This window comes from Cylas formicarius, unplaced genomic scaffold (genome assembly GCF_029955315.1).
Source record: "Cylas formicarius isolate icCylForm1 unplaced genomic scaffold, icCylForm1.1 PGA_scaffold_5__7_contigs__length_24384050, whole genome shotgun sequence".
NCBI classification, from domain to species: domain Eukaryota; kingdom Metazoa; phylum Arthropoda; class Insecta; order Coleoptera; family Brentidae; genus Cylas; species Cylas formicarius.
Window position 1 is genome coordinate 18,145,767 of NW_026844341.1, and position 26,780 is coordinate 18,172,546.

General features: G+C 41.2%; 5 protein-coding genes across 13 annotated transcripts in view; 2 read left to right on the plus strand and 3 right to left on the minus strand.

The window, feature by feature from the left end:
- Positions 1–6,193, minus strand: part of LOC132701838 (bromodomain-containing protein 3) — a 32,940-nt gene extending 26,747 nt beyond the window's left edge. For 3 of the 8 annotated variants that reach the window (XM_060670072.1, XM_060670069.1, XM_060670067.1), the window contains exons 1-5: positions 5,553–5,915; positions 4,071–4,294; positions 3,778–4,011; positions 2,379–2,742; positions 340–590 (exon numbers count right to left, since the gene is read on the minus strand). In XM_060670072.1, the coding sequence (XP_060526055.1) occupies positions 340–590; positions 2,379–2,742; positions 3,778–4,011; positions 4,071–4,106 (885 nt within the window). In that variant the 5' untranslated portion in view covers positions 4,107–4,294; positions 5,553–5,915. The other 5 variants (XM_060670073.1, XM_060670071.1, XM_060670068.1 and 2 more) reach the window with 4 other exon arrangements.
- Positions 6,194–6,518: 325 nt separating this feature from the next.
- LOC132702197 (ribosomal RNA small subunit methyltransferase NEP1) lies at positions 6,519–7,550 on the minus strand. Its single transcript, XM_060670695.1, has 2 exons — positions 7,045–7,550; positions 6,519–6,989 (listed from the first exon to the last, which is right to left on the minus strand). Exons 1-2 carry the CDS (start codon positions 7,433–7,435, stop codon positions 6,667–6,669), a joined length of 714 nt encoding a protein of 237 aa, XP_060526678.1. The 5' UTR covers positions 7,436–7,550; the 3' UTR covers positions 6,519–6,666.
- Positions 7,551–8,061: 511 nt separating this feature from the next.
- LOC132702084 (polyadenylate-binding protein 4-like) lies at positions 8,062–10,094 on the plus strand. The gene has a single exon (XM_060670502.1). It carries the CDS (start codon positions 8,205–8,207, stop codon positions 10,005–10,007), a length of 1,803 nt encoding a protein of 600 aa, XP_060526485.1. The 5' UTR covers positions 8,062–8,204; the 3' UTR covers positions 10,008–10,094.
- A 1,951-nt stretch (positions 10,095–12,045) lies between these two features.
- Positions 12,046–16,819, plus strand: LOC132702527 (ankyrin repeat, SAM and basic leucine zipper domain-containing protein 1). The gene is made up of 5 exons (XM_060671211.1): positions 12,046–12,167; positions 12,224–12,721; positions 14,470–15,165; positions 15,225–16,604; positions 16,678–16,819. Exons 1-4 carry the CDS (start codon positions 12,093–12,095, stop codon positions 15,351–15,353), a joined length of 1,398 nt encoding a protein of 465 aa, XP_060527194.1. The 5' UTR covers positions 12,046–12,092; the 3' UTR covers positions 15,354–16,604; positions 16,678–16,819.
- Positions 16,820–18,198: 1,379 nt separating this feature from the next.
- On the minus strand, positions 18,199–26,397 carry LOC132702529 (heat shock protein beta-1). 2 transcript variants are annotated; one of them, XM_060671213.1, is made up of 5 exons: positions 26,332–26,397; positions 22,739–23,206; positions 20,807–20,876; positions 20,485–20,680; positions 18,199–18,978 (listed from the first exon to the last, which is right to left on the minus strand). In XM_060671213.1, exons 2-5 carry the CDS (start codon positions 22,923–22,925, stop codon positions 18,787–18,789), a joined length of 645 nt encoding a protein of 214 aa, XP_060527196.1. In that variant the 5' UTR covers positions 22,926–23,206; positions 26,332–26,397; the 3' UTR covers positions 18,199–18,786. The 2 variants fall into 2 exon arrangements, with proteins under 2 accessions (XP_060527196.1, XP_060527197.1); XM_060671214.1 differs by lacking the exon at positions 20,807–20,876 and having other exon boundaries at positions 22,741–23,206; positions 26,332–26,385.
- Between the last annotated feature and the right edge of the window lie 383 nt (positions 26,398–26,780).

The window sequence follows — 26,780 nt, forward strand, 5'->3', positions numbered from 1 at the left end:
CAATTTTGATGCAACTTTCGAGTTCACTATATCCGGACTTCACTGTACTTTTTAAAGAAATGATGAAAGTGAAATATATGGTTTGGCCAGTGATGTGATGCGAGTGATATCGAGATCACCAATTTTCTTATTTACAGATTTCATTTATCGTACAGGGTACGTAAGATACTTGAAAAGATATATTCAGAAACCGCTGTTTTCGACTTTGATCGGCAGGGGCTGACACCCGATAAATATTATCAGAGGCGAAAAATTTCTATAGCAATCATTGCGTTTGTCCAAAAACTCGACGCGTTTTCGAGAGCAAATATAGTAGTTCCATTATACCGGATCACTCACCTTTCTCTTAACACCTTTTTTCGATTTGGCGGGTTGAGACGGTGGCAGAACCGCGGTAGCCAGCACGCCGCCAGCGGAACTAACGGCGGCGGTCGCCACCGCCGTCGCGTCCATCGAGTTGGCGGTAGGGTAAGCGGTGGGACCGGTCGGAGCGGCAGGCACCGTGGTGGCCGCCGGCGCTATCGTCGTCGTAGCTGTACTGCCCGGCACCGTGACGGGGGCGGCGGTACCTAACGGCAACCCTGTCGTACCTGACGGCAAGAAGTCCCACTTAAATTTTGCCAGATCCGAAAACAAAAATTTTCAAAAAAAAAAAACAAATGATAAAAGTTAAAACAAAAAAACTTTATTTGACTATAAACCTAAAAAATTTTTATTTTTATTAACATTCCTAAAAATTCCGAGTACAGTGGAGCATTTCTTTTTTGTTTAAGAAACTTCCACGGGCTACTGCAATACTATTTACCAACTTCTGGATTCCTCCTGATCCTCCTGTTGACTTCTTCAGTCCGGTTTAGTTTTTCTCCTACTTCAGTTTCAGTAAAGCTATGAAGAAGCCAACAGGATGGTTGGAAAAATAATATTACAGTGGAGTATAATAATATCCAATTTGGATAATTAGTCTATTTTCTACACTCCCCTGGAAATTCGGCCTCACACACAGAGGAACGGCTTAGTATAATATCAAAGTCATAGACCAAAAGAATTTTCTTTATATTTTTAGAATTAAATTTGCACACTTACCTAGAAAGAAGTCAATTTATTATCATTTTATTGTAATTTTGGGTGATAGATATCTTTATGCTACAAGTGTGTGTAACTACAAATTTTACTACTATTTAAATGAAATGCCAATCAAAAAAAATCTAGTATAAAATATTGACTTCGATAAATATTTTTGTTATGTCATTGCCTAATACACATTAATGGTTTTTTTGAAAATCTTACACAAATAAGTCGTATTTTTTATCAGAAATATAATAAAATGAACAAATTAGGTAAAAACATATTGACATTTTTGTATTTACAAAATTTAATTTTTGACAGGATTCGCTTTACCAATAATCTCAATATAGTTGCTGGAGTATTACGATCACGAAAATGTAACCATGGAAGCTATGGAATTTACAAAAGTTGAGATATACTTGTTCAACTTCAAAACAATTCTTTTTGTTTTAGAAATTTTACCAAGCATTTTTTAACAAAATTATCTTAAAATAGACATAGTTGCCATATGGTGCAAACTATATACGGGCACTGTATTATATATTATAAAGGGCGTTCCAATTGCCATAACGATAACCATAACCACTATGAGAACTACAAGGTTGGTCAAATGAGGTAAAATGTACAGTTTTTGTGATATATTAAAAATCTGGTTTCACATTAAGAAAAAAAATATTTTGGAGGTTTTTTAGAAATCTCAAATAGCGCCAAAAATGGAGAAATACGAAATATGTCCGAAATTTTCCAGAAGAACATATACGTTTGGCTGCAGGAAAACAATTTAAATCTAAAGATGCTCAGTTTGTCGTAGACTTTTTACAACAGTGTATTAGTAAGGAAGAAGCATTAAATATTCTAGTTAGCAAAATTAACCAAATAACAATTTTATTTGAGATGTAACTGCAGAAATTGTCAGCCGTCTTAATTGTTTATGAATTGTTTTAATGTTGAAATACCTACTGGCTTTTTCAAAAATGACTATGAAAATTCTACAAGAATATTTGAGTAAAGGGCAATTGTTAAAGACTCATTTTTGTTGAACACGCTGTCTAGTTTTTAACTGTTTTACAAAAAAATGTTTTTATAATAAAATTGAAAGCTCCTTCTTTCCAAAAAATTCAAAACGAAAGATTTAGATGACATTTAAGCAAAGTTATATGCATATATAAAAAAAAGTTTTTGTAAAACACACTATATTTTTGCGTATGATTAAGTCATGTAAAGCAACTATTTTGTACAATATATTTCCAGACTAAAAACCTCATATCGCTCTGATATCATAAGGTCGTTCCACTGTGCCACGCAAAACTTACCCGTAGTGGTGGCCACCGGATTGGCGACGGTGGAGGAGACAGCGGCGGGCGGTCGTCCGCGGCCGGGGGTGGCACCAGGTACGCCGGGCAGGCTCGTCCTACCCTTTTTGCCCTTAGATCCCTTAGCCTGGGTTTCGACGACGAACTCCTCCTTGGGCATGTCCGCCACCTTCGTCAGGAATACCTTCTCCAAGGTCTGGGCCATGACAACTACGTCCTCGCCGGGTTTGTTGTATACGTAACAATTGGTGAACATCGTGTTGAAGTCCTGTATGCACTCCTTGCCCGACCAATAGTAATTATTGTCCAGTCGTTTTTTGATCGTTCCCAGGTCCATCGGTTGTTTTATGATTTTGTGGTAGTCCTGGGACAAACGCGGTACCATGAATACCAAATTGGCCGAGTTGCTTTTGCAACGGGGTTTTCACAATTGCAATAAACAGTTTTGCGAAACCTAGGCTGACGACAAAACCTCATAAAATAATATACTTAGTATTACAGATTTTTCAGACTTCTCAATAACTTAAAGGACTAGAATTCCAAATTTTTCCAGACTTTTAGATGACAGGTACCAGATAGGATGCAAATTTTTATTTTTTAATATGCCTCTGGATTATCAAGCTTAACAAATGTAGAAAATAAAAGCTTTTACTTTTTCCACAAGAAATTGTGAAGTTACGATAAAACTTTTAACTGATTTTTTTTTTTTTAATGCGGATGATACTATGGATTTATTTTAAATTTCCTTACATTTCTGTGTGGAAGTTCCACATCAAATTAATTTAAAAATAGGCAACCCAGCCTTTATTTTCAAAACTCCATAACTTTTTGCTGAAATTAGTCCTTGGGGATGCCTTGTAAACTCAAATTATTCAAGATATCACATTAATGTATTCCAAGGAAACTTCAAATATTGCCTACGAAATTCGTTCTGCATGCTAAATTGGATACTTCCTATTCAGTGGAAGCTGTTTGAATCGACACTGTATATTTATATTCTTTTTTCACCACAGTATTGGAGCTAGAAACGCCTGGTGTATAAGGAGCAACAAATGATGTACTCAGAAATTTTGATTTATAAGTTATTGAATTTCTAAAAAAACCTTCAATACATTTTGGAAGAGACAAAGAATGCCTTGAATTAGCTAATCTATTTGAAAACTACCATAAAATGTATCGCTTCCCCTTTCCACGTTTTAAGTTTACATTAGTTAGCTTATAATTTCAAACGAAGGAACCAATAATGAAAAAAGAATCATTTATAAAAACTGGTTGGTTCAGCAACATTGGATTGGAACAAATCTATGTACCGACGAGCAATTCCTGAAAAACAGTGTGCAGAAAGGCTCACAATTGCTTATGTGAGCAAGTGGGGTAGTAGAGGGTGGCAGGCACTCACCGGTAAGTTGAGTTTCTTCGCGTCGACGGGCTGCTGGAAGGGCCACGCAAACTGATGCTTCCACACGGCCTTGAGCACCGTCTTCTGCAAAAATTGCAGCTGGTTGGTGACGCGGCCGGGCCTGTCTGTGGGCGGTACAGTCGGCGGCTGTACCACCCCGTTGACAGGCTCAGTCTGCGGTTCGCTCCGCGGCGGCGGCTCCTTGTCCTTAGTGTCGTTCATCTTGCTACCGCCCTTAAACAGGCCAAAATTGCGACCGTTCATACCTCAAGGGGGGCCAGGCAATCACTCACGGTATTGTTAGGAGTTGACGCCTCGACTTGTTGCATCGCCGAGAGGGGGTCGTCAGAGGGGACACTTTGGGGCGCGCCGACCCTTAACCAAACGAATTAACGGAATGAATGACGCCCCCCGGGCCTATCAAGAACTGGTCCGAAGCGATGTCAGGCCGGACCAATATCCCATCCTTCGCGATGGCATATTAATATTAAGCGATATTCATTATCGTATCTTGTTTCTGCAATACAAATGGCAAAGAAAAACAATCAAAAACGAATTGTAATTTTAACAAGTTAAACCAAAATTATGATTAAATAACGATAAAAATTAAACATGTAATAAAAATTGTTTTTTGGAAAGTTATCTTGGTTGCAAATTTTTACAAATTACCGCCCTCATTCAATGGGAACAAGATTTATTGAGCTTTAATTTCTAATTGAATGAATCTGATCTACGCGACATACTATGCAACTGCTGCCTTAAAAATCACATTGTTTTTTTTCGTTTTTGGAGAATGTTTTTCAAGTTTACGCGATACGAGCCTGTTTCCGAGACGCCATTGACTCAAACTTGTTCGCGGGCAAAACTTAACCTACAAAAACACATACTCCGAGGACCAGCGGAATAACTAGCAATCGAGATCGCCCTCCGACACCGAAAATTAACACATTCGGAGAAAGTTTATACATTTGAACTACCGGACCACCGATTCGGCCGAAAAACGCGACCCAGCAGGGCACGGTTAGGCGCCAAACATTTCCTTGGTGCTGAAAATGCTCACCGCTTCAGAAAAAAATCCACGTCCCTCCCTGAAAGGAGCCCCGAAGTGAATTTTCCACCCACACACGATAAAACCAAAAAAAAAACAGTGTGAATCGCGTTTACCGCGAGTTGGAAGCGACTGCCACACCCCCTTTTTTCCCTATCCAAACGATCGCCACCGCAGCCTTCGTCACGGTGCAATTAAAAACTTCCCGAATGCTAATGAGTTCCACCCCGGGTTCAGGCGTCCTCAATAACGTAAACGTGATTGTTTATGTGCGGCGATTTCCCAAACTTTTTCGCCCGAGACCCAAATTTTCAGTGAAAGCCGCTATCAAAACTCGGACTTCCGTCGAAGAAGGGACCTTGAAGATTGCCGTGGGAAGGCGAACGAGAGACAGCGGTTATCGGCGAAATGCACCGCTACTAGAACAACGGCCACTTTTAAGATGATGCATTTGACGTCGGAACGCGGGAAAAGAACTATTAACCTTAAACTATCGGCAAAATACGCGCATAAACGTGCCAGAAAAAAACGCTTTCCGCGAAACGAGACGTTACGAACGCGAAAATTCGTTCCTTCGACGAGTTTTCAATATGGCGGGCACTTAATGGAGCCTATGAAGTGAAGCTCGCGTGAATTTTTCCCAATTCGCCGGGAAAACCGTCGCTTCGCGGCTAAATAACGACTCTCCCAGATAAATTGGACTTTAACGAAGCTTATTGTACATTACCTGCGTATTTTCTCGAATATTCCACATGAGAATCGCGAAAAATACGGAGCAACAGAACACTCACTCCACTTAACACAACCAGCTTCACAAGCTTTGGCACATACTACCGTGATGGCCGCCGCCGAGGTAGCTTCTGGCGCGGGGCCGTTATGAAAAGGTCGAAATGACCATTAAAATCGAGGAAAACTTGAAAAATATCGTTAATATGGCATTTTTAATAACATTTGCCACATATTTCCGACCGCAAATACAAATAATCTAGAATTACGGCTTGGATGATCACGGATTTCATAATGGCTGTTTGAGGTCAAGTAAATGGCCACCCTTTTGAACCGAATATTTTGCACGAATTACGATGCTAAAATAACACTGCAATACATACTTTTTCGGTCAAAATTTAAAAATTTTTTCGCAGAGCAAATGCCTTTTCCAAAAATTGCCTCCGATCACAATTCGTGTACGTCGTCATTGACTTAAGCGATATTTTTCAGTCTTTTGTTTTGGGGAAATTTTAAAGGAAAACACATTTGAAAACCGCTATCGCAACTTTTCCGAGCAAATGTTTTATTTTGAAAAATTTCCCAATATTACGAAACAGAACCACGTCGCAGTCCGAAAATTCCAAACGATTTACAGTTTTTTTCGGAAACGCGCATGTTCCGCGAACTTTTTTGTGGAGGGAAGTTTTGACAGAACGGGCAGGATGACGGTGACCAATGAGCGAATTCGATAAGTCCGGGAAGTTCGAAAACTCGCTTAAACTTTCCTCGCATTTAACTAGAAGTCAAAAACGCAAATTCTCGACTACTCAGAGTTTATCGCTTTACACGGTGGTATGTTTTTGAACACATTCGCACAAAAGTATGTTACGCGGTTCCATTTGACTAAATCGTTATGCTGTGGTAATTAACTAACTGCTGTGCTATTAGTTTTCTCTATGGTCTATACTTAAAGGAGAGCAACTTATCTGTCTTAAACGTTGGGTCCTTAAGTAAAGCTAAAGGCAATGCAAGTACAAAGTTCTTTTAGATTGAATAAATTCAACTGTTAAAAAAAATGAAATAACGTTCAAACCTTCTAAATATTCATATTTATTTGTCAAAAATTTTACAAACTAAAGGACTCCCCAAATTTCTTCAAAGGCCGAACAAAGCTTTGTACAGGTTAAGGCAGCAGACAGGGGATAATTACTTATTGAAACTGTTTCCTCGATATAATCGACGTCTACGCTTCCTTTTGCCATTGCGCCGATCACGAATACTATTGGGTCTTCCGTCTTTGGAACTAAATCTACACACTTGCGAAAGACATTTGACGAGAATGATGTCGCTATTTTCCTCACGCCCACGGGTAGATGGTCAGTTACAGGATTTTTGATCACTTTAAGCAGTTTCGGACCACTTTCCGCTCTAACCGAGAACTTATGAAGTAATTGTACTAAAATAATTCACAAATTAATAAAGCACGTCCACCCATTCAAGTGTACACTTGCCCATTAGTCCCGCAAATCTCTTAAACGTCCTCGGTATCCTCGTCTGAGGGTTAATTTCAATCAGAATGTTATTGCTGGTGTGAACATACACTTGCAACAAACCCGCCCTGTTTAAAGGACTGTCGAGCAACATTAAGAGACAACTATGTGCGATATCCGGTCGGCATGAACCGAGTTCGCGGTTATTTTGACGCAAAATATGAGCATGGTCGTCGCAGTTCAGTAACTCGAATTTTGAGCCGACCTTAACCGTTTCCAAATGGGCACCTTCCAATATGATTATAAGGCGCTTTTCCTGATTTTTCAAATGGTCAGTAACTAGATGCTTGGGCACCGGGTCGAATTCGTACTCGTCGTTTTTCAACTGCTTCAATTTCCTCTTTTTACCCATGCCTTCGAGCAATAAACAGAAAATAACAGAACTAACCTCGAAAATTGATTCCGATTAATGCCGTAAAGATACAAGAATACATACGACGAATCGGAATTCAGAAACATGAGTCGACCTGGTAGGAATAAAATGGGGGTTAGAGCTGGGTCGATCATGAACACATCGTTAAAAATGAACGAATCGATCCCGCCTTTTTGCTAACTGCTAAAGAGTGAGGTAAGGTAAAGATTCCGTGTTTTTAATACAACTTTGGAATTTTGTAGATGGCAATAAATTAGGATTTTCTAGACAAAAAAGTGCAAACTATTGCGTCTTTCGGTTCTTCGACAAAGTACGCCGTAGTCTCTTATTACGCGCCTACGGCTGATTAATGATTCCTGTGACTGGCACAAGCCAATAAGGCGAGCTGGTTGTGGAAAACTAGCGATCATGATCGATTAAAGAAATCGTCTGATCGCAACAAGGAATCGGATCGGCCCGCTCTAGTAGGGGCTCGTGTCTGTCGACGAAGAAGAACCGTTAAAATCGACGGACCGATCCGTGGTTTAAACTGGACCAATCGGGAAACGGCGCGTCTCCGTCCACGGCCGTTTAGATTTCAAAATGCCGCGTTTGTAGTGTTTCGGTTTTGCGTTGCCCGGAAAACGTAAACAAACACTCGAAAAAATCGCGGAAAAGCAATAAAAAAACTCGTTGCGTTACGTATTAAGCCGAACAGTTTCTTAACGGATAAGTTTCAATTCGCGGGATATATCGCGCGCGCGGGCCCATGAGCAACGTACCGCCGCAGGGCGTAATGTTCCCGGGCGGGTCCCTCTACGTCGGCGACCTGCACCCCGACGTGACCGAGGGCATGCTGTACGAGAAGTTTTGCGCCGTCGGCACGGTGTTGTCGCTCCGCGTGTGCCGGGACTCGAGGACGAGACAATCGCTCGGGTACGCGTACGTCAACTTTAACAGTTCGCAGGACGCCGAGAGGGCGCTCGACACGATGAACTTCGATCTCGTCAAGGGACGACCGATACGCATCATGTGGTGCCAGCGGGACCCGTCCCTGCGCAAGTCCGGCGTTGGTAACATCTTCATCAAGAACCTCGACAAGAGCATCGACAACAAGGCGATGTACGACACTTTCTCGGCATTCGGCAACATCCTCAGCTGCAAGGTGCAGCTCGACGACGACGGCTACTCCAAGGGCTACGGTTTCGTGCACTTCGAGAGTCAGGATGTGGCCAACAAAGCGATCAGCAAGGTAAACGGCATGCTGCTCAACGGAAAAATCGTGTACGTGTCGAATTTCGTGCCGAAATCGGAACGGGTGAAGCAGCTCGGCGACAGGGCGAACCAGTTTACCAACATTTATGTGAAAAACTTCGGCGCCGGCATCACCGACGATCGATTCCGCGACATGTTCGCCAAGTACGGCCCGATATCGAGCATCGTGCTCGCCAAACACCACGACGGCACCCCGAAGGGGTTCGGGTTCGTCGCGTATCGTGAGGCGGCGGCGGCCGCGCGTGCGGTCGAAGCCGCTAACGGCACCGACTACGACGGCAAACAGCTGTACGTCGGTCGGGCGCAGAAAAAGGCCGAGCGGGTGAGCCTGCTGCGGAAAAAATTCGACCAGATCCGTTTCGAGCGGTTCGACAAGCTGCAGGGCGCGAACGTGTACGTCAAGAACCTCGACGACACCTTCACCGACGCGAAGCTGCACCAGGTGTTCGCCGGTTTCGGCACGATCACGTCCGCGAAAGTGATGACCGAGAACGGTCGCAGCAAGGGTTTCGGGTTCGTGTGTTTTGCCGCCCCCGAGGAGGCGGACAAGGCGATCGACGAGCTGCACGGCAAAATAGTAGGCACGAAACCGCTCTACGTGGCGCACGCTCAGAGACGCGAGGAGCGCAAGGCGATACTGAACACGCAGTACTCGCTGAGGGCGGCTGCCGCACTCCGCCAATCCAGCATCACGTTCCCGACGACCACGCCCCCGTTCGTGTTCTCGTCGGTGCAGGCGGCGGCCGCGCCGCCGCCTCCGCCCCGCTACTACAACCAACTCGGGGCCCCGATCAACCACCTGAGGCCGAACCCGAGGTGGCCCCCGGTGGCGAGACCGAACGGCACTTACGGACTGCCGGTGGCCCCGCCCGCTTACAGGTCGGCTACGAGGGCGGTGCAGGCGGGACCGGCGGCGGCGGCGAGAAACTCTGCGGCGCATCCCCGGCCGATCACGGGTCAGCAGGGGGCGCCGCCCCCGTCGCGGCCCAACAGCAAGTATACGTCGTCGTCGGGGGGCAACGACGGGTCCGGGGCCGGCGCGGGGAACGGAGGCGACAACGGGGCGCCCCCGCCGCCCCAGGATCCCCAGAAACAGATGATCGGGGAGCAGCTGTACTCGAGTATCAGGAAGTTCAATCCGGAACTGGCGGGCAAAATTACCGGGATGCTGCTCGAGATCGACAACACGGAACTGGTGGACATGATCAAGGACCAGGAGTCGCTCAGGGCCAAGGTGGACGAGGCGGTGGCGGTGCTGCAGGCGCACAGCGCCAAGGGCGTCGCGGTGCGGGACTGAGGCGCGCGCGCGCGCCCGCCCTTTTTATGTTGTTGCGTTTTAAGGTTTACGTTTCAATCGTCTGATTTTGTGAATTTGCCGAAATAAATGTCGATTGAACGCGGGCGTAGCTTTTATTCACCGCCACTTGTCGCGCTTGCGCGTTTGACGAGCGTTTGGACAACGATGGGAAGGGACAACGAACGTACAGATCGGTCGTCATAATTCTATACGTTCGTCCGTTTAATTGAAAAGGAAATAAGTGGTAGAACTGGAAATGCTATTACTAATACTAATAATAAATTGACCTTCACGGTAGAATGGTGGATAAAATTAATTAGCCTCGTCACTTTATGAGAATATAGCGAATAATGGACACAACGAGCATTATCTAGTTGGTATAAAAAGGTTGTCGCCATTCTACACGGTATTTACGTTAAGAGAGAAACAGAGCTAGAATTCATAAAAATGATTTTAGAGTTTTATCACATACAGAAAGGTCTTCATTATTCTATACGTTCGTCCGTTTAATGAAGAAAAAAAAAGGAGGTACAACTAGAAATACTATTACTAATACTAGAAATACAAATAATTATAAATTGACCTTCGCAGAGGTGCCTGGTCCCTCTCTCATCAGTGAATCTAGCTGGTAAAGGAATTGGAACTAGAGATACTATTACTAATACTAGAAATACAAATAACAAATTAACCTTCACAGTAGAATGGTGGATAAAATTAATCAGCCTAGTCACTTTAATAAGAGTAGAAAAAAATGAAGCCGAAATTGGCAATAATGATGGACTTAACGTATAGCGAATGGTGGAAACAACGGTGGATCCAGCTGGTAGAGAAAGGTCGTCGAGGTTATGTACGTTGAGAGAGAAACAGATATAGAATTCACAAAAATAACTTTTAACATAACATACAGAAAAGTAGTCACCATGCGTTCGTCGGTTTAATGAAAAAAGAAAAAGGAGCTGAAACTGATACAAGTATCAGATCCAGTGCCATCGTTCGTCCGTTTAATTGAAAAAAAAAGGTGGTAGAACTAAAAATACTATTACAAATACTAGAAATAAAAATTGACCTTCACCGTAGAATGGTGGATAAAATAAATAGAAAGGTTGTCGCCATTCTACAAGTTATATACGGTTAAGAGAGAAACAGAGATATAATTCATAAAAATGACTTTAAAGTTTTATCACATACAAAAAGGTGGTTATTATTCCATATGTTTATCCGTTTAATGAAAAAAGAAAAAGAAGCTAGAAATGATACAGATAATAGATTGAGCTTCGCAGTAGAATGGTGAAGAATATGAATAAAACGTCTCTTTAATAAGAGCAAGAAAAACGAAGCTATAACTGACAAACATGAACAAAAAACATGACAACATTGAACGGTGGAAACAATGGGCTGATGCTCTCTCATTGTCAGTTGGATGCAACTGATTTAGCAAGGTCGTCGGAATCCAATCCTTTTGGTCGTTTAATAATAAAAATGAAACGGAAATAGAACTGAGAGACATGACTGATTCATCATTGATCGGTGGAAAAAACTAATCCGCCTTGTTAATTGAAAAAAAAAAAACAAAAGAAATACATATAGAATTCACAAAAATTTTCCCAGTAGAATAGTGGAAAAAAATAATCAGAGTTGTTCCTTTAGTAAGAATAGAAAAAGCCAAATCGAGAACAGACAATGACAGGTGCACCTTTGTCCAAGGTATAGAGTGAATGGTGGAGAGAATTATTTCCCCCTTTGAAAAAAAAAAACTAAAATGACTGAATTAGTCTTATTACTTACTTTTACACAACTGACGAAGACATAACATAAGTGATACATTAATACATTACATACATTAACAAGCTCACTGATAAAATTGATGTGGATGTGGTTCGGCTTATAGCGAATAGTGAAGAGAATTAATGCGAATTGTCGATTAAATTGCTGCACGCCGTAAAAGTCGGAAATTGGATCGTCGACCTTAGTTATTCTATATACGATATAGAGAGACAAAAACATGGCCGAATGATCCTAGCAGTCTTGGCCAATAGAAGTAAAAGACGAAGAATTTAAAAACAATTTGCCCCCAAAACGATCGCGATGCTCTGCGGGCCGGACTTTTCCGACAGCGAAGACAGCCTATTTTCCGATGACTGCGACTACGACAACTTCAAGGTTTGCCGGTAACCGGGGCCACCTCCGTCGACTTTTACGCGACGTTTTCTTTCAAGGAAAAAGTCAAGAGCTGCCGCTACGCCCCGGAACGGCCGGCCGCCCCCTTAACGGACGAACAAAAACGGATTCGACGACTAAATGATCTGTTCGTCGCCATCTCGGCGGGTAATACCGTGAGTGTTGTCGAAGCCCTAAACGATGAATTGGACGTAAACGCGGACCTCAGGGACGGCTGGACGCCGATACTATTATGCGTTAGCTATGGCAAGCTCGAACTCGCCCTCGAACTCGTGGACAGAGGGGCGGACGTTCGCGCCGCGAGGCACGGCGTTACGGCCCTGATGATGGCATGCAACTGCCCTGATTCGACCTCACCCTTCGAGAAAACGCTCGCCATCGCTAAATTGTTGACCGAGAAAGGGGCCGACGTTAACGCGACCGACCGGAAACGAATGACTGCTTTGATGTTCGCCTCCAACTCGGGCAACCTGGGGGCCGTCCGGTACATTCTGCCGCTGGCCGATCGTAACGCGGTGGACAACCAAAGGTGGAGTGTAAGAATCCACGATTTTTTATATCGGGATTATATTTCATTTCTTAATGCAAGGGTATAATAACGAAAGGAATTATTAAACAAAGGTTATATCAAATAGTTTGGATAAATTGCAACGATAGTTTCAGATAAATTCAATAGAAAGAGGAGCTTGGTCTAATAAACTATATGTAGTAATGCCCCTGTCACAATTATAGAGATGGACAGATAATTGCGACATATAAAAATAGTTAAATTGTAATAAATATTATGTTCAAAAAAACTACTATTTACCATACAAGTTCATTTGTAAATTTTAGTTCCCACTAGTCAGATGAACTATTGGAGTCCATAGGAATAATGAGTTTTCTAGCATGTTATCAACTTCTTATTTCCTTTGTTTCAGTCACATCCACTGTCTTTATTCCCCCTTGCAACAGAGGGTTTCAACTTTCCTTAGTTTAGAAAAGGTCTGTTATGCCTTGCTTCAAACCAGTTTACTTGCGCGCATGTCAATTCTGAGGTTTAATTTACAGTAATATGGCCGAAAGCGAAGTTATATTTCGTTTTGAAGCGATTTCGTCGACAGTAATATTCGTATAACCTGTTTTATTCAAATTTAGAATGTCCAGTAGCCCCTTTTGAGGGCATAAATTTTTGAAATTGTTTTTTGGAAACGAAAACCCATTTCCTTTAAAATATTCCACAATTTTCGTTTTTTCTTGTAAAACTTTTGATCGCAGTATTTTCATCCTTACAGTTTCTGTTCTTCCTGTACCGTGCATTCAATTTATCTTGATAACATTTTAATTGGCTGTAACTTTGTTGTTTGTAAACAAAAAAACAAAATGTAGGGTTAGTAGCCAAGTTTTTTCCAAGTGACGTATAAAACAAAACACAATCAATTTTCTGACATATAAGCCTACATCATTTTTTTAATGGAACACCCTGTATATTATATATGTGTTTAATATAATATCTTATTCCGATTACAATGATGTAACACACTTTATATTTTAGTCCAGTCATTGTTGACAAACTTGCACGACATTGTGAGGGGCACCGTCTTGCTGCTATATAATCAGCGCTGATATATTTATGGGTAAATCTTCTATATATTGTTCTATTTGGTGCTCTAAGAGTTGCAAATAATGATCTCCAGTTAACTTTTTATCTATAAATATCGGACCCTATGCCCATCTATGACACAAAACCATATATTAACTGGGCTTTCATTTCATGTATTTGTCTAGGATTATTTAAAGACCAATATCGCGTATTTCGTCTATTACAGCCCCTTCTTGTGATGAATAAACTTTCATTAGTCCATAAAATGTTTTTCAAAAAATTATTATTCTCATTATGTCTATTTAAAAAATCCAAACCAAACTACATCCTCCTTTGTCATTGTTCTGCACTTAGTTTTTGAGTTTTACGAAATTTAGATGCATTATATTTATATTTTTTCAAAACTGAGTGGATTAATCCCTGAGAAATACCTACCTTTCTTCTCATATATTCTAGTAATAGCGTAATAGATAAATTGAACGCCCGGTACATCTCTTTGGTGGCCTGATGGGGCTAGTCATATTGACCAACTATTTTTGCATCAAATATTGAGTTTTAATCGCGAAGAGCTTTGAACATATTGTTAATTTTCTCATTTTTAGGATGCGCAGTTTTCCAAATTCGCCATTTTCAACAATTTTCTTCCTTTAGTTGCAAGTAAAAATAGGTTTAGGACTATTAGCACTATTTCAAGCCTTACAGGCTTTGACGTGGGCCGTGAGCAGCAACCGGACCGAGGTGGTTAAGTTTCTGCTGGACGAGGGCTTCGACCCGCACTTGCAAGACGTCCGAGGACAGACACCGCTAGACATGGCGAAAAACTTTAACTTCGAGGAGATTTTGAATCTATTCCCGCCCGACAAAGAAGACGTCGTGTACGAGGTGGTCGACAAGAACAGATGCTCGTTCGAAGATCACTTCTCAAGACTCGACATCGACGAACGGCCGCGGTTTTTCCTGGACGTGTGCGACATGCTACAAGCCACAGGGTGCCGCTCTTTGGTGCCTCTATTTTACGAGAAAAACGTCGGTTTGTACGAATTTCTGCACATGAGCGACAGCGATTTGAAGGAGCTCGGGGTCGCGTTGCCGTTTCAGCGGCACAGAATAAGATTCGGTCTTTTCAAGTTCTACAAGCACCCGTACCACCCGAAATCGATACACCGTGTCGCTCCCGGTGGGCGTTACAGCAACCTAGACGTGAGTATTCAACTTTTATCGGCTGTCAAGCAGGCGTTGGCGATGGACGCGAGCCTGGCTTACTTGATGAAAAGCGCGCACATCGAAGAAATGGCGGAAAAAGATGCGACTAGGTTACGCGATACCCTGAAGAGTATCAGGATTAAAATTAGGGGCTGCGAGCTGATCGCTAAGCGGCTGGTGCCGAAAATCGATCGCGTAAGTGAGACGAGTGTTGGTTTTGCGACCGGGTCAAAGGGTGATATTTTTTTATTTAGTGGGATCGCCGTGCCGAACCGCCCGACTTAATAACGGGGGAATCCCCGAGCTGCAGATCTCGCTGGTGGACCAAAACCGCTTTCGTGTTGAGCGGCGCATGTTTGATTTTGTACTTAAAAACGAGATAGCATTTAAAAGAGTAATAAAAACTAATCCAGCCGTTGTCGTTGATTTCGATAAAACAAAGTGGTACTTTCGATATCTGTCCGGCGATTTTTTAAACACTTGTTGCGAAAATAATGCACCGAACGTCATTTTCTTTGATTACGCGACAGAGCCTTGACAGATCTAAGGGAGTAGCCGACATGTAAAAGTAGGCGGTGCTTTTTGCACTATTTGTGTTTTTAAAGTCTGTGATGGCATAGATAGAGCATAGCGGAGGGGTATTAAAAATATACTGCCGAAAATTTATTAAAGCTCTCAAAAGTAACAGACTAGCTTTTACGTATGGCGGTGTCCCCGATAGGAAAAACGACAGTTCGAGAAATAAAAAAAAAATTGATTTATTATGTAGGTCGGCTAAGATAAACTACTAGAACTCATTGTTTCTGGCAATTACGTCCCCTGACCATCAGGGGACGTAACTGCTATTTGATTTTAAAAGCTCGGTTTCCACAAAATTTTCTAACATTCATCATAGAGTGGTCGTATTCAGCGTACGTAGCAAAGGGAGCGTGTTGAACATTTGAATTTACATAGCCGTATCGGAAACGTCCGGTGCATCATGCACTACAAATCCAACATTTCTTTTTTAGTAGCGAGTTTATTTTTGCTAGGTAGCGGTAGCGAAGCGATCGGTATTGGCAAAATTTGGTCTTGAACAAGGAATTTGGTTAAGCTTTATTGGACAATGATGGTGAGTACAAAATTCCAACATAATAAATTTATGTTATTTGTTATTATTTATTATTCGTATTTACAAAAAAAAATTTCTGGGTCCTAACAGGAAAGTTTGCTCGAAAACCCCACTAATTTTCGAAGATTGTATGAAGGTTTGTCTTTTTTTCAAACAAACGGTAATCTTTTTTTAAACGAAAATTACACTGACACGAAATATGGAAAGATGGAATTTTAAGCTATTTGCAGAATGTAATTTCACTAAACCGAAGAAATATTGAACAGGACATGAAGAAACCTGAAAAAAAAACGACACAGGCATCAAAGACAATATAGGGAAAACTGGAAGGGGTAGAATTTACTAGGAATATTATCACCAGATTGATAAAATACATAGGGAGGACAAAACACCTAATACCTCTACAACGGTTCCTGGCATAATGAAAAAAGCCCCTTGCCAAAAATAAGAAGGACCCACCCGTTATCCCAGTGACTTCACAGATGGAAACCGCTCCAATCGGAGCAACATGTGTATCCCCCCTGTAGGTTGTTTCAACAATTTTTTTATTGGAATAATTAAATTAATTAGAGTCTTATAACATGTTTCCATTTTAGAAGTACCAAGGTTAGGAAGTCAGAGTTTAATGTTTTATCTACGCAGAAGGCTGACAAATATAGAGGAAGCTCGAGTACAAGAAATTAACCTCCTACGAAGTGCCATTAAAAGAAGTGAGAAAATCCAGGAGGAAAGAAATAAAATTTTGCACTTATGTGAATTACAAAAAAAAAGCAATAATTCGAAAACATATTTTTATTTGTTATAAGAGCATATTTGCTATTTTGTTCCTTTCTTCATTTCCAACCTCATCTGCAATATCAACTTCCAGGTGTGGTAAATCCTCTTCTCAACATGCTGGATGTGATAAATTCTAAAATAGACCTCTTTTAATAAGTTTACAAATGTAGGCGTCGAAAATATTTTAAGAATAAGTTCCCTCCATAATTCTTTACAGTCTTGCAATTCTTTGGTATTGGACACCTTCATTATCCTCAAATATTCGAATTGGTTCTGCTAATTCAAAAGCCATTTGACTAAATTATCCTCCCTCATTTCGTTTTCAATTAACATGTCCATAACGTCCTTTCTACTAATTTCTGATGTAGTAGGTCCTAGAGTACAAAGACGTTTCCACCTTATTAACACATATTAAATCAGCAGCACTACACACAAACACTGAAAAAGATATACCTTCGAAAAAAATCTAAATCTCAAATCAACAACATCCAAACAAAAAAAGACACCATAACCTTTATATACATACACGTTGCCAGTCACTATCGCTACGTTCGGGATCATTTTGCTACGTTTACTGAATGCGACTAGTGGGTACAGAGAGTCCGTCTCAATAAGGAAGAGCCCAATGACGTCAGTTGTTTAGAAGAAGTTGAAACGGCAATCAGCTGTCCCGGTTGTTTACGTTACGTTTTGTGGGTGCCTATACTTCATTTTTATAGACTATTCTTTTCGTTTTGGTTGCGGTATCTATGTTAAGGTAAGGCATTTTAATGAAATTATATTATTTGCGCCGCACTTTAATCCAATCCGACGAAAATGTTGATTATTGAGCAAAATGGGTGATCGGTAAGATGTGTATTTGTATTTAGTATTTAATTGTTTCAGTTTTTCATAAAAAATTGCGGAATCTTTGCATCATTTAACAAATTGAAAAGAACAATATCTAAATTATTAGCTATACACCTCCACCCAAAATTTTCAGTTATAACAAACTAAAACTTAACCACAATATACTAGAATAATAAACATTATGGGTATTAAAAATCTGGTGCAGGCCTCAGGATTGAACAATAAAATATACGTAATTACCGCCATTGTTTCAGCAGAACGGGAGGAGATAGGACGCTTATTTCACGTATGGAACAATTGACACCAATGGGCTCCTCTCTATTGAGACACTCTAATACAGCCCTTTTCAATTAATTATGATCACGTAATTTTTCATTAATTATTCAACCATTTCTGTACTAAAACGTGCCATAATTTTTTAAAGCAATAAACAGTTACGGCCGAAATAAGGAAATTTCCTCAAATAAAAATAAAATTCGTTTTCATGGTAATCTTGATAACTATGAATTTATTATGTTTTTTTTTGCGAAACAAATATTATGAAAGGGCCCTAGTTACTGATGTAGCGTCCGCTCGATAGATGTCACCAGAGTTCAGTAACTTACCGATTCACGTTCCATCCCTGACACTGACGTCACCGCGTTCCCTGCAAAGTTTCAAACGCGTTACGGATCTCCCGCGACCGCCAATCAGTTCGATTTTGAAAAATACTTTATTGTTTATAAATAAATTACAAAAAAAAAGAGTACACTTCATCGTTACGCTACTCTACCGTGACCCCCTACGCTGCGGACACAAAGCTGCTGCCACGTCACTCTAAATAAAATTAATAATCTCCAGAAAAAACGACAGAATGAGGTTAATAGCGTTGCGGGTACATTTTAAACGTAACGTGATAATTCTAAGTTAAGGGGTTAGAGGGCGGGTAATGAGACATAACTGTCGACGTATATAATATAGATAACAACATCGAAACAAAAGGGCTGAATTCGATTATTACGCGTCATGGGTAAACTGAAACATATTGATTCCAATAATAGAAAAAAACTGAACAACGAAAAATTTTTAAAAAGGAAGGCTTAATGTTGGATCGGAATCAGCTTCTCGCCCGACGTGATAGCGGGCAGGGGCGCCTCCACCGTCAGCACGCCGTCCTTGCTCAGCGAACTTTTAATCAGCTCCGGGTTAGTGCCCTTCGGCAGCAAAAATTCCCGATTGTACTCCCTGTAGACGGACTTGGATTCGGTCTTTTCCTCGTGCTTGGCATGGACCTAATCCCAGGAGGAGAAAAACAACGATCAGTCGCGGCGCACATTCGAACAAAAGCGGAAAAACGATCTTAAGCATATAATATCAGTAAAATAAACATTCCTTTAAAAATAATAACAATCGACAGAAAAAATGATTTTTTCGAATATCAACCCCTAAAGAATTGGTGCTGAAATTATTTCTATATTGTCAAATAATAATTATTTTAATTATTTATTTATTTATTTTAATTACATTTTTTTATATCTCTTTGTTAAGTGTCTTACGAAGGCTGCCTTTTATATTTCGAGATTTACTTAAGTAGGACGGCCATCTGGCGACTAACGTTTTTATAGGGAAATTTGACATTTTTAGGTTAGGGTCACTCAGTTAGGTTTTGGCGAAAGAGTGTTGTTTGTGCTTCTTGTGATAAATGAAAAAAATTGTGACGGTAAAAAATGGAACTAAATCGGGAGTATTTTCGTACAATATTTTTTTACAACTTTAGACGTGGACTAACTCAACAACAATGCATCGATGAACTTAATTCGACTTTTGGAGTTAAGCACCATCTAGGACTACTGTTTATCACTGTTTTTCGGACTTCATTCGTCGTACAATGAATTTCGCGAAGGTGGTCCCAAATCGGCGGTTGTCCAAGAAAACCTTGATGCAGGAAACTGATTTTGCAGGATCGTCATGTGACTTACCATGAGCTTAAGGTATCTTTGGGCAATAGTGGGACCAGAATACAATTGAACATTTGCCGGTAAAAAAATTTGTTCACGTTGGATTCTACACAATTTGACATCATCAGCTCAAAAAGTCTCGTGTTGATTGGTCGAAGGAAATGCTAAAAAAATGCGATCGCGGTGTTTCCAAACACGTCTATGATATCGTGACAGGTGATGAATCATGGGTCTATGCATACGAACCTGAAAGTAAGCAGCAGTCGACTGGTGTGGGTCTTTGAGAATGAGTCAAAGCCCACAAAAGTTGTTCGTGCGCGAAACACCTCGACACAAATGGTAGCCTGTTTTTTTAGGAAAACTGGCCCCGTTGCAACTGTTTCTTAGGTGAAAGGTAAAACAGTCAATTCTGAATGGTACACAACCATTTGTTTGGCGAAAGTCTTCGAAGAAATTAGAAAAACCAACCAACGAAGACGAATCAGTGCAAACAAACAACTTTTTGAACATTAAAAACGTTGAAATCGTATAATACAATAGTTTTCCCCGACGCTACTGCTATTCGATCAAATCGGCAACATCGCTTTATTGCAAAACATTTCAAAAAGTCCAAATACTTAAGTAACCAAATTTTTAGAACAATCCTATCCCGTCCATCAAATTATTCACAATGAATCAACCAGTATATTAAATATCTCTCACCTCAAAACCTCAAATCGCATTATATAATAATTTAAGATGTTTTTTGCTCCGGTTTACTTTGTCAATTTAAAATTTCCGCAAAATAATTTAAGCAACTTTCTAGGTTAGCGGGAACAAACTAAGCGTTTTGTCCTTTACCAGCAGTTTGTTGTCCACCGTTTTCACGACAATCTCTTCGGGGGCGTACTGGCTGACGTCAAAACGCAGCTTCAAGCTCTTGTCGTTGCCGTCACTCTGGATGAGCGGAGAGTTTATGTCGTCGTACCACGTGCGTAGCTCCTGGGGCCTGTGCGCGAGGTCTGATCCCGAGGTGTTCGACGACTGGGTCGTCGTGCTGCAACGCGGAACATCAGCCGATAAAATTACAGAACCCGCAGAATAAAACATAGAAACGAACAAAACTCGACCCTACGTAACATATCATACGACGAACACACGGGATGATATTACGCATACGCACCTGGACGACGAGGACTTGCTCGACGAAGTCTTCTCGTTCTTTCCCTCCTTTACGGTCTCGCATTCGTACGACATGCAAGTTAAAAAAGCAAGAGGTTAGTTGTCGGCAGCGCGGGGTTACACTCCGAGAGGCTGCGGGCGCAACCGGAAGCGAAAGGAAATATGTTGGCCGTTAGTTTTCCTCGTTAACGCAATGTGAGGTTAGGATTTTTCAAGCGTTGCCGGCCGCGCCCGCCACAGATCAATAATGGTCGGTTGGTTGTTAAGACCGAAAGTTTGGCTTGATGGTACCAGATCAATATTTAAAATAGGGCTACCCTGCAATTTACATGCATAGTCGATATCAGAATTATCAGCTGGTTCGCCCATAGTATATTACAGTAATGTTTCGCGTTGCTATTTCTGAAATGTTCTTTACACACAGAATTAATACGCCTAGGTTGATAGAAAGACAAACCAATACGAAGAGAAGAAGAGAAAGGAATGGAGGTTGGGATGATATGCGCGAAAAGTCCCAGGTTACGTAAATTTGAAATAAATAAAAACAATATTAAAGCAATACAGACTTATCTAAGTAAACACCTATATCAGAAATTATATATTTTATATATTTTCCAAGTTTATTTTCTGAGATATTAAATATGCCGCATGAGCCACTGAATGTATTTTCTCATATTTTTTTTTAGTTGTTTCATAAGTTCCTGTATTGCCGGCATTAGATGGGCATCTATATCTGTAGAAGCTATACGATAAGTTTACATTCGTTTTTGCAAAAATACTAAATAAAAGTGATAATGTTTCCATGATAATTTTGAAAGCCAACAAAACAACTAATTGCGCTAAAATAAACTCTTGTTTTTTTGTAAAATTGCTACCGCTGTTACGCTTGGATAGTTTATCTCTATTGATTTGAAACAGGCAGAATTCAATCATTACAATTTTAATGCTTAATGGTTACATAGTTAAATTGAAAGAAATATAACAGTTTGGCAACGATTTCAAGCTATGGCGATCACAGATAAAATTCCGCCATCTACTGTATACGTAAACTACAGGATTATCTAAACTAATAAACGGATGACGGTTTGGCCCTGCCGAAGAACAATTAAAATCGTTAATATCGATGCGTAAGCGTCGTTAATAATGCGAAATTAAAATATGTTGAAAAAAATGTAACGGAGCTCAGCGAACTCGTCGGGCCGTTTCGAGAGACCCGGCGATGATGTCAGACGATAAAAATAAAATGCCACAGTGTGGTACCGCCACAGAGACGGCTTAAAATTTTTGCGAGGAGGCTCGCGTTCCGGACGAAGGAAATTGAGTGTTTCCGTTTTATTAGGGTAAGGGGATGATACTGTCGCGTTGTTATTTATAGCAGTCAACGAGGGGACGCGTTTAATTTTAGAACTAGGGTGTGTGCCGGGACTTTGCTACAAGAGCAGCATTAACTACTCATTAAACGCCTTTTTCTGGTCGCAGTCAGCTTTAAATGGGCAACTTTCTCGCTCCAATCACGATATTACCGATCACGGACGTGCCCATATACGTATGCGAAGGCGTGGCAACAAACCACGTAAGTATTTATGTTAATATGCACTTATTCGGTGGACCTTATACAGACCATGTACGAGGCCGCGTAAAATCCCACCGTTTTCGTGTGGCCTTGAACCGCGGCCTTGCCGACTGAACAATTGCCGTGTATGGGTGCGCGATGGATGATTGTTTACACGTGAATGGCGTTACATAATCGCTACAAATCGTAATCGGTCACAATACGTCTGCTCGAAAACTACTTGTTTTGCTTTACCGCAAACGAAATACCTGTCGGCACGATGATTTCGTTGCCAGGTTACTGATAACCCGGCACGCAAACATTAAAATCCCGAAAATCGATACGCCGCCGATCGCGATCATATCGTATAACCTAAATCTAACCTGGTCGTGCTCCTGAAAAAGTTGTTCGACTCGCGGTTCATGAGCTCGGACCGGAATTTGCTCATCTCCTCCTCCATTTTGCGCATTTCCGCGTCGAACCGTTCCCTGATGTTGCTAAATTCAGTGTCGATGACGCTGAAGTCGCCGAGCTTGATCGGGATGTCTCTCCTGCTGGCCTCGGACATGGTGCGTGTGTTCAAGGTCGCCGATTCGAAACAAAAAGTCCTCTAGTACGACACTGCACGGGCGAAAACTTTCGGAAATGTCACTGGCGGAGAACGAGTCTACTTTGGGCGCTCGTTAAACGGACAGCCTAACCAGCATCAACGAAATGCGAAGTCAAACTGGCCAGCGACGAAAGCTGAAGATTTTAAATAGACTCTGGTGTGCGGGGCGCACTCGCGTGACAGCGCGTGCGTGCACCGCAGACCCGCGATCGCATTACCGGCCAGAACTCCAACAGCCGCTAAAAAAATTGAGGTGATATTATAATGTGCTGATCGCACTCAGCAAAAAATGATCCCTTTTAAATCGCTCATGTTTCTGATAAAAATTGACAAGTTAGGACGTCGTTTTACTTATTTAAAATAGCTTATTAAAGTTCACTCTGTTTACGGTACAGTACAAAAGCTTACGCTAATCGCATCATGGCATCAAAGGCATGAAGATTTAATAGGATCTGGAAACATATTGACGATTTGTCAGCGGCCATGTTGAATACCGCAAGGGTTAAACACGAGATTTTAATACACGCGCATGCGCCGTTGATTTTTTTCATAGTTGCTTCGTGAGTTCCTGTATTCTCAGTAATGGGTGAAAAGAGAAAAATACATGTGATACATCGTCATATTAATGTTACAAACATAATTATACAAAAAATCTCTAAAAGTGTGTAAAGTTTTTTAAACTCTGCAAAATTTTAACATCTGCCACCATTTTTTGTTGTTGTAATACCAGGCTGACAATACATATGTTTATATATACCAAATTATTCTTGAATTTGAGAATGTGCCAGAAGTGTAGACCTTAAACTGTCTAGATGTTGGATTATTATTATAACCTTTAAAGCTGTCTTAGATTTCCTTACTATTCATTTTGTGTTTATAATCTAACGCCAATTAAACCAAGATTATATTTTGGCCTTTTTTATAATTGTACAGCCGGTGCAGGCTCTTTTGTTAATGCCATATTTGCGACTTAGAATTTATTTTTCAGAATGTTTGTGTTTTCTTGGACAGTCATTTATTTTGTATTTGCACTCGAGGCTTTCATAAGCTTCATCAGGTTTGGATTTTATTATATATAGCCGAATACATCGTTTTATAACCTTTGAAAGTCTACTGATTTCATTTCAACATATGATTCGATGATCAAACGAACTCACCTGGTAAGTGAAGTTCGATCGTAATTATTTCATACAAGTTTTCGTAGAAATCACCAATTCCCGCCCAATGTACTAAAATGCCCTTTGGAAATTTTTTTATAAACGGACCATAGACCATAGATGGCGAGTATACCAGGTATCGTAAGTTATTCCGCAGTTTGACTCTCCTTTCAAGCTGGTGGTGCCACCCAGAAGGGGGACTACGTATATTGATTTCTAGGAAGAGGTGTAACATATAATTACCAGGTAAGTTCGCTTATAATATATAACTATAGCACCCATCCCGTGCTGTGTATAAATGGATACATTTGCATCACAACAAAGGCTATCAAATGGCTTGATTACGGATTCCGGCCGGGAAGAGGCGCTTAGCAGGCCGACGTGAGCAAAGAGCGCAGATCTTGTAAATGCACCTACACCGATTTTTCGAATTGGTAAAAGCGAACGGAAGAATTGCGCGTGACGTATCTGCCGTAAACGCGTACAGAGTGGGCGGCCAAGAATTTTCTCGATCTGAATCGCTTAGTGGGCCGGGGCGTAGACGTATTTGGTCTTCCTCCATATATTTCGGGAAATGACCGTCCGCTATGAATAATACGTCCGAATCGTCATCAGCCACGCGCGAAAGTGAAATTTTGATCTGCTTGTTTGCAAAATAAACAACGTGACATTTGAAATTTATCGACGAAAACACCTCAAGTAGGCCGCGCGTCGTAATCGGAAGTTGCGCTGTTCGGTCAGAAGGGGGCGCCAAAATAACGATGCGTTATCGAAGGTTTGGACGCTCCCGTAGCGACGTGGCGGCGATCCAACCGCCGCGACGATAAATAATCTTTAATGAGGCGCTGCTAATCTAAATTTGAAACTGCGAAAAGTGCATCCCGTAGGCGCCGTTAACCGGACGGCGATTGATCCGTGCTAATTAACTCCGTTTCGACACTTTTGTGTTACGGAGGGAGTCATGGACCACAAATCTTGGTCCGATGAAAGCTCGCCCCGTAATCGCTAATTAAGTCAAAAATTCATCGACACCGGGCCGCGTTTTTCGGGAAATTGGGCGTGCACTACTCGAAAACGTAGCACCTCGAGATCGAAGTGCAGTGTATACAAAATCATGTTTCTATTTTCGTTGCCAAGCGATAGTGGTCCCGAAAATAACTCGCACACAGGGGCGTAGAGCTAAAAAACCCATTAGGCGGGTTAAACGATTAAACGAAAAAAATATTAGGAATTTTTGTCGTTTCGATGCACCTGGTACAAAACGCTTGGTATTCGGCGGAAGTTTGGTCACGGACCCAAAAAGCACCGCTAGCTAGATAAATATTATTTGAGTTTTTTTAAACGTGACATCAAGCTCGGTGCTGGCGTGTATGGAACGTCTCAAGCGAGTGTTTGCCGTAGGAATTCTCGCGTTCTCGCGAACGTCGCATTAAAAATAACTGCGCAACGAGACCTCCGGACTTAAATAAGGTCGTAGGTGCTCGTTTAAATATCGTGAATCGATTTGAGATTTATCGAAACTCGTCACGGATTCCGCGAAATACTTCCACGACCGTCTGCGGATTTGGGGATTCTAAAATCGAATGGGATTAACAAAAAGCGGCGGCCCCACATTTTGGCAACGCCGCTTTTACTTAGCCACGCATATTTTTAACCGAATACGGCCGGCTTCTTGATACGCGTGACGTAACGGCCGGCCCGTGGCCGGTACCATTTATGGTAACGTCGTGGTACCGCTTTTTTAGCGTCGCCGAATGGGAGGATCGAAAATTTATTAATCACTCCTAGCAGGTTACATTAAAACCACACAAGTTCCAAGTAAATTTTTAAACGTATCAAGCACTAACATGGCCACATAATAAAAGTTACTTAATACAAGCGATTGCCAATAGATGGTGGCACTTTTTATCGTTAAAACGTGCCAACCATCCCAGAGCGGCATCTGGCGTTATTTCGTCGAATTAAATGATTGCAAGCGTTTGAGTGGTACCTCCTTTCGCGGAACTTTGAATTAACTTGCACAATATAGCCGCGCCATCTCTTTGCGCTGTTGAAATAACCAAGGCGACAGATTGAAAGAAACATATTTAAATTTTTTAAAGGCCTGGCAAAGCGACGATTTTTTATTGTTATAAATATTTGTAACGCAGCATTAACGTGCACAGACATTGCCTTAAAAAGATCTGAATACGCGACAATTCACTTACCTTCACCGTTTTGGGACTGCTTTCGTGTGCACAAAGATGTCACAAACTCGACACTTACCGCCATTATACAACGCGTTCAAAGTCACGGTTAAAAACTCACTATTGACCAACCATCACAGATAATTTTTGGTCGGACACTTAGTGTGTGTAACTATATAGATATTTGATAACACAGTAGTCATAAGCTGCATTTAATTCGTTTTTGACCGAACATTTAAGTATATCTGGGGATATTTTTAAAAAATATTCCACATCAAACTGAAAACTGTCCATCTGTCTTATCGTCAGCGGCCATATTGGTGGCTTGATAAGTTCCGTATTATTACGTATTGTCTGCAAATAATCAGGGCCTCTATATCTCTAATAGTGTAAACGCACGTAACTATTGGGTAATATAGTGACTCGGAGGGTTACGACATTTTCATAGAGATGCACTAACTTGCACTTTA

What these genes read in the sequence shown, in the direction of transcription:
- LOC132702529 (XM_060671213.1), bottom strand. Translation starts at nt 22,925, where the DNA reads ATGTCCGAGGCCAGCAGGAGAGACATCCCGATCAAGCTCGGCGACTTC. An exon ending in TTTCAGGAGCACGACCAGGT is followed by an intron (nt 20,877 to 22,738) that starts TAGATTTAGGTT and finishes TAACTTGCATGT; the next exon opens with CGTACGAATGCGAGACCGTA. An exon ending in CGGTGGACAACAAACTGCTG is followed by an intron (nt 18,979 to 20,484) that starts GTAAAGGACAAA and finishes TCCTGGGATTAG; the next exon opens with GTCCATGCCAAGCACGAGGA.
- LOC132702527 (XM_060671211.1), top strand. Translation starts at nt 12,093, where the DNA reads ATGCTCTGCGGGCCGGACTTTTCCGACAGCGAAGACAGCCTATTTTCC. An exon ending in GCGACTACGACAACTTCAAG is followed by an intron (nt 12,168 to 12,223) that starts GTTTGCCGGTAA and finishes TTTTCTTTCAAG; the next exon opens with GAAAAAGTCAAGAGCTGCCG. An exon ending in TGGTGCCGAAAATCGATCGC is followed by an intron (nt 15,166 to 15,224) that starts GTAAGTGAGACG and finishes TTTTTTATTTAG; the next exon opens with TGGGATCGCCGTGCCGAACC.
- LOC132702084 (XM_060670502.1), top strand. Translation starts at nt 8,205, where the DNA reads ATGAGCAACGTACCGCCGCAGGGCGTAATGTTCCCGGGCGGGTCCCTC.
- LOC132702197 (XM_060670695.1), bottom strand. Translation starts at nt 7,435, where the DNA reads ATGGGTAAAAAGAGGAAATTGAAGCAGTTGAAAAACGACGAGTACGAA. An exon ending in GAGATTTGCGGGACTAATGG is followed by an intron (nt 6,990 to 7,044) that starts GCAAGTGTACAC and finishes GAATTATTTTAG; the next exon opens with TACAATTACTTCATAAGTTC.